Here is a 7,122-nt window from a genome sequence, read left to right on the forward strand (position 1 = left end):
CTCTTTCCTTCTACTTTAGTAATGTCAAGGTCCTCAAAATGCCTCTAAGGAAGCTCCTTTTAACAGAATGATACGTTTGCTTACTCACTGCTGTTTTAATTCACAAGGATGCAAAACCACATGTGGCAAAGGAATGACAGATGTGCTGGAAAGTGTTTCTTTTTGAGGCAGCGAATCAAGCTCAGATACAAGTTTGTATGAACTCCTTGGTTTTGTTACAGCAACTGCTGCCATTTTCCTGGCTAGGGGAAAAATTGGCTTCCACCTCGCTAAGGCATTTTAAAGCCTTCTTCCTCCATGCACTCACAACTGCCACTAAATGAAAAGTACTGGCAGAGCTGTGCAAGTAGGCAGTGCAATGCCTTTCCAATGCCTGTTGGGTTAATGGACCTGGCAGGTCACATATGTTCTCATAACTGTTAACGCTGCCCAGCAAGCCATTTTCCACGGAAAGGCAAACAGAGGGGCTTATGCTTATATGACTGTTATTAGTATGTGTTTTTCTAGGCTTAGCCAAAACGAGGAATAGATGTGAACAAATCAGGTTAAGCTTAATGCAGACAAGCTAAAGGGAGGTTTTCAGGGAAACTATCTACAGGACTTGTTAGGGACAGTATGTGCTCCATGCATTTAACATGAGTGCTGGGAACTTGTTAATGAGGTTCCTGAACTCTGCCTCCCATAGTTGTAGTTGCCTGCAGGGGCTTTTACAGTCTCCATTTGGGGAGAAAGAAACATTCTCTCCCTAGGCTTTTGTGACACTTTCCCCTGTTCTGGACCACTGAAATGCAATCCTTCTGTGTGCAGCCCTAAAGACTATATCATTGGGTTTGAGAGGCTGACTTTCCTATCATTTAAAGCAGTTTAAATCAGGAGCAATTCAACTGGCACTAATGGAGCTGACAACTGATATCAGGAAGACAAAAATCAGATGTTGAATGGCCTGCAGGAGATACTGGACACATTTTTTCTTTCACTTATTCTGTGTAAAGGTACCAATGAACAGAGCCATTTCCTCCTTACACAGATATAAACAGGGGTAAAAATCAGGCTCAATGCTGGCATCCCTAAAAGTAAAATTAAAAAAAAAAAAAATTAATATCAAGAGGCAAAATAAAACAAATATTTCAAAGGGAAATTGCATTTCATTTTGAAATTTCCAATTGAAAAGTTGCATCAAAGCCAAAGCTTTCCTGGAAAAATAAATAGATTTTGATGAAACTCCATTCCTTGGCAGGAATTTTTGGTCCATGTTTTGGTTGGCAAATGTTGACCCACTATCTTTCAAGCTGTATAGATGCCGTCTTGCAGCACTCTTAGGAAGATGTGATGTGTGCCTTCTACCCCAAGTGAGTAAGATTTTATTTTAAAATACCTCAATAAGAATTTCTATTAGATCAAAAAGGGAGAGATATTAACAATCAGAAGTGGGATTTTTTTTTGGCTGTGTGATGGACAGGGATCCTAGCTTTCTCCAATCAAAATTCCCCAATTTTTAGATTAAAAAGTAACCCAAAATCCACATTTTTCCACGATCAAAATGAAATACCACTATAGATATAGATCTCTATAGATCTATATCTATCTATCTATTAGGGTGTTTCATTTTGATAATGGAAAAATGTGGATTTTCGGATAATTTTTTAAATACGAAAATTGAGGATTTTTTTTTTTTTTTTTAAAATCAGAGATAACTTTTATATCCGAGAATTTTTTTTTAAATCTTTTTGTTCTCATTCTCCTCTAAACTTGCTTTAACAGGTGATGGGGTCCAGACACTTCTTGTTAACAAGCATCTACAACAAAGCAGGAATCTGATCTTTAACCATAACCAAAGGTAGAAGACAGTATGAAATATAGTCAAAGCAAATGTATTTCTAACAAGGCCTTTATTGCCTTTCCTTCGTCTGTTTTTATTCGCAATGAAATCTGCTGCTCCCACTCTGTTTCACCCAGTTATTTATGACATTCAGTTCTCTTCTCTGGCTCCCCTATGGCTCATCTGTAGTAGACACTGAACTAGCCTATCTGTAAACTGGAAGTATGGCCATTAGAGCTAGGCCTGCACTCGTTACCTCCACATTGGCAATGACACAACTAATACCAGAAGGAGCTGGGCAGAAATTTAATTTCAGATTTGTCAGATGGGAGTGATGCTCATATTACAGAACTGGTTTTACTCGGTCATTTCCTTGAGGTGCCAGCCCACGGCAGTTCTCTTGCAGCTTATTCCTGTGCACCTTCTGCTGCTCCTCTACCATCCCCTCTCCCCCACGTTGTATGTGCAGATCTTTCTCTCACTCTTTTCATATGAATTCAATCTTTTCCCTCAAGCCTTTTGTTTGCCTCCAAGCAGAAGCAGATGATAACTGAGTATCATTGTGCCTGTGGACCCACAAAGCACTGGAGAAGGCAACAGGCAAAAGCCTGTTATTCACAACATCATGCTAATCCTGTGCCACTGCTTTAGTGCTCTGTGGAAGTATGGAGCATAGGTACTTCATGGGAGTCTTTTTAGCTTGGGTGCTGAATAAATACACAGGTTTAGAGGGAAAAATTCAGGCTAACTGAGATCCCTAAATGTGGAATAAGCCATTTCTTTTCTTTCTTATTCTCCTCCAAGTTGCTTTAACAGATCTTTATTTGAGACTGATAACGGGTGAATTTCTGAGCTTGCATCAGTTTGAGATTAGTAAAGAAATAAGAGCCAATATTTTCAATGAAATTACTTCAGCCATGACGCTCAGGGCAGAATTTGACTCATCCTACCAGCTATGCAGGAAGATGCTAAGTAATTTTCCATTGTCCCACACTGCCAATGCCTCTGATCTCTCAATGCGCCTTTCAGCTGTCTGAGCTCTCCCTTTCTCATTCTCCACATCCTCTGCCTTCACTCCCCCACTACCCAAACTGGGTCAAGTGGCATGGCAGTTATGTGAAGAGGAGGCTTCACACCAATTTTCAGTCCTGACCTGCTTTAGACATAAGCCTACGTTGCAGGCAGTGAAAAACTAAATTTGCTCTTATTCCCATCAGCCGACAAACTTCTTAGATTCAATGGATTTTTGACAAAATCCAGACACTGCGGTATGTTTCATGTCAAGACTTTCACTGTAAGGATTTTGGTTCCTGTCCTTCAGTACAGGTAGACCTCATTTGCAAAGAACAGTGTGTAGGCATTCAAACTGACTCTCTCTCCGCCTGTCAGAGCTTCCTAGTAAACACCTGCTGTCTGATCTCTTCACTGTTTATCCAAGATCCGGGTTACATGAAACCCAAATTTGGCAACTTCTGATAAGCCCTGGTCTCTCCTCTTTTTCCTACATGGGACTGAGACACAGGCTAGTGTTCATGTATCAAATTTGGATTTTTCAGCCTGTTTATTTTCTTCCCCATAGACAAGTACCTCCTGCTGTTGACTAGCACAGCTGTAACACATCACAACCCAGGGCCTCTCTGAGATCACAATTCCTTCCAGGTGTAATAACTGGAGCCAATTACCTGCTGTCGACTGAGCAGTATATGTGCCAGATGCTTGCCCACTTCGGCCGACCGATGCAGGCACACCCCCCAAGGGTTGTCAATGACGTTGGCCACAGTGAGGAGTGAGGCTGGCCACGTCAGGGCTGTCACGATGCCTGTGAAGCACAAAGCAAACAGGACAACAAAGTTACACAGGAGAAGGAGTTTACTGTGTTTAAAAGCTGCACCCAGGACCTTTTGTCTACTTCAACTCTTCTTTCTCAAGAGTTGATCTCAGGAAGGCTGCATGCAATACTGCCTTCAGATGCAACCTATGCACATAATGTGCACAGACAGAGAGAATGTGGATAGGGAAAATGTGGGGACCATGATGCACTGTGTTACCATACGTGAAAGTGATGCGTGCTGGGTACACAGTGTCCAGGTAAAGCTCACAAGGGAACTGTGCACAGGTATAAGTGGAACACAAAGCAATTAAATGTGAGGCAAAGCAGAGCATAAGTACATAACACCTTCTGGAGCGTGAATAGATGTAATGCAAGCAGGCATTATGCTTGGATGAAATTTGCCCATAGGGAAGGCTTGTGTGAAGCACGTGATACAACCCAATAAAACACAGCTTGAACAGCATGGAAAGAAACAGCCCTACAAAAGGGAGAAAAGATGTTTCCAGCTGGGATTTAAAATGACAGGGCAAATTGACGAGGCAGAGAGATCCAGGAAGGCCATTCCTCATCACCACAGCTACAGAGAAAGCTCTCCCACCAGCCACATTCACAGTGAAAGGAGAATCCTTCCTGTCCACTGTGTCACTGGTCCTGGTGAATTTAACACTCACCCTGGGCGAACTCCCAGTGAAATCAATGGAATGATTTTCAGAGGTCAAGTTAAACATGTGGCTAAGCGCCTCTGTGGACTTGGAGCCAACGTTTGGAAGCGACTCTGCTCCTGGGACAATCCGCAACCACCAGGGCTGAAACTACCTGACCAGGCACCCCCACTGGCTGGGTATAACCCAGGTTCTTACCTGACAAGATAGTGTATTTCAGAGCTTCCTGAGCCATTATGTTAACCAAACCATTCAGCAGGGAATCCAGAGCATTGCCCAGCTCCATCAGGTACTTGGACTCCCAGGCCAGACAATACTGCTCGCTGGATTGCAACATGCTGGACCACGGTGCAGTGAAACTCCCTGTGAACACAAGGAATTCAGTTTTAGAGGAGACTGAACCACTGATTGGCCCAAGGGGCCCAGAAAGAAATGCAAAGCCTGCCAACTAATAGAACACCTAGGTCTTGCTCAATTCTTCGGGCGTTGTATTTGAAAACGCTAGTGGAGGTGGACACGTCTGCACAGACCTTTCGTTCTTACAGGATGCTGTGTTGGTACAAGGTGCATCGGCTTGACGGCTCTGAAGGCTCTTCCTGATCCAAACTAATCCAGTTCCCTGCAGCTGCCCTGCCAACTCGTCTTAAACCTAAAAGGAGCTACCATCCACAGGTCTCATCTCTGTGGTCCAATGCTAAGACTGCCAAGAAGGGCATCAATTAGTGCTGCTAATGGTGAATATTAAGGATATCCTTCCCACCAAATATAGGACTTGAATTTTATTGTTTGTATTCCCTACTCTTTTAGGCCAAATTCTGACAAGCCGCTGCAAGGAGTATAGCCTAAAATGGCTGAGAAGTAGGATTTTACCCTGTAGTGGTTTTTAAGTTCATTTAAAAGTCATTTTTAATCCCGAGGTGTACTGCAGAAAGAGCTGAAAATGTTCTGTGCCTGGCGGGAGCTGCTTAAACCTTGTCACATCCATCCCTTCACTCCCAACTGTTTTTCCTGCAGTTTAGGGTTGCTGGGTTTTTTTCACGCTTTAAAAATACTTAAATCTGCCACTTGTCTGCAAATATCCTAAGTATTACGATATAGTATATTATCTTCTTGGTACTTAGCTTTTGCATGCTGGCTCTGAATTAATAGAGCTATTGAAAACTGAGGAAGAAAAGCATTTAGAGACTCAGACTGCATATTTACTTCCATTTTATCCTCTAATCAATTCATTCTCTTTAGCCTGTTTTTTCCCCCCAGACACTAATCAAAAGCAGTAGTGCTTCCTGTCTGTGAGAGTGAGGAATGGATAATTCACACGGTGCCAGTATAATTGCTTTTTGGCTGCAAAACAGTAACTGTGCCATCCTCTCTTGTGTCAGGGATTCATGGGCAAGATGGTCAGGAGGGGAAATAGGCAATGTTCATACACCAACTAAATGGTGAAGGGGCAGAATAGGAGTTTGGTTTCTTAATATATTAAGACGCCCTATTATAATTCCCTTACTGAACAATACACAGCAGACTGACTAACCCAGCTTCTACCCTAGCCCCTGCCAGCGTGCCTCAATCCTAAAGTGGAGCTTATGAACATATCCAGACCACAGATGCACAGGTGCTGTTTCATTGTCGCTGAACTGGAAGCAGCGGAGCCTACTCTCTGATACGTGGGGGACATGGATAGAGAACTGGACTGGGAAGAAGGACGGGCCAGTGATTAAGGTCCCAGCTCACGACTCAGATGACCAGGGCTCTGTACCTGCTTTTCTACTGCCCTCCCTTGGGCAAGTCACTAGATCTGGATTTTTAAAGGAGTTTTAGATGCCAAAACATGCAAACAGGCACCTAGGGGGATCTTAAAAAGCCCCTTTGTGAGTAACTCCTTTAAAAATAAATCAATCAGTCTCCGTGCCACAGCTCCCTAGATGGAAAATGAGGATATAAGCACTTCCTGAGGAAAAAGACATTAAAATTTGTGTGGCATTCAGATACTACAGCAATGGGAGCCTCATAAGTACCTCAAATATGCAGACAAAGCTGTTAAAGGAGGCAACTGAAGAGCTGTTTTATTTCTGAGGTGCTAAAGTTCATTACAAGTTGCTTGTTATGGAAAATCCCACAAGAGTTCAGATCATCTGTAACTCCCTTTTAAGGGCAAATTGAGATGCAGATTCATTAAATAACCTGCTAAGTAACAGTGCCTGGAAAGCCTCCAACTCCAGCAAAGTCCGACCCCTTGTGCAATCTCAACACATTTGGACATAAAAAAAGAAAATAATAGAAAGGGAAAGCAGAGGAAGTTTCTGACCTGCTGATTTTGTCAGCGGTCTGGATACAACAAAGAGCAGCACAAAGAGATGTCCTTCTAACATTTCGGATACAGAGTATTAGTGATGATGGCCCTGAAGGGAAAAAGCTGGCAAGCCGTTCAGCCAGTTTGCTGAATGCCTCGGCAGCAGATGGTTGACATATTTTACGTGACAAGTTACAGGTGTGAGATACTGTAACATCACATTATCCATTTTCCAAGGTTGCAAGCTGTTAGCTCACCTCCTCAGCACTGCAGCGCTGTATTTAACATGGTTTACTTGACAGAGCCTTCTTGCCAATAAACCTCATTAGCAGGCACAGGCTGGGAGAGAAAAAAACCTGCCTTCTATTAATTGCCCATGGATAAACATGAATCCTGATGACTGGCTAAGTCATTTTGTGTCTGGTACTGGAAAGGATCCATACCAGGCAGATTATCTCAAGCAAAGACTGAGGTAGGGTTTATTAATAGAAACATTCTGGTTTTTGTACAACCGTCCCTA

General features: G+C 42.8%; 1 protein-coding gene across 6 annotated transcripts in view; it reads right to left on the bottom strand.

Moving 5' to 3' along the window:
* TMCO4 (transmembrane and coiled-coil domains 4) overlaps nucleotides 1-7,122 on the bottom strand; it is a 67,851-nt gene that overhangs the window by 31,090 nt on the left and 29,639 nt on the right. For all 6 annotated transcript variants that reach the window (XM_006031483.2, XM_025213151.1, XM_025213150.1 and 3 more), the window contains 2 exons: nucleotides 4,511-4,675; nucleotides 3,502-3,638 (listed from right to left, as the gene is read on the bottom strand). In XM_006031483.2, coding sequence (XP_006031545.1) covers nucleotides 3,502-3,638; nucleotides 4,511-4,675 — 302 coding nt within the window. The remainder of the gene's footprint in view (nucleotides 1-3,501; nucleotides 3,639-4,510; nucleotides 4,676-7,122) is intronic.

This window comes from Alligator sinensis, unplaced genomic scaffold, assembly GCF_000455745.1.
Source record: "Alligator sinensis unplaced genomic scaffold, ASM45574v1 scaffold1719_1, whole genome shotgun sequence".
Taxonomy (NCBI): Eukaryota; Metazoa; Chordata; order Crocodylia; family Alligatoridae; genus Alligator; species Alligator sinensis.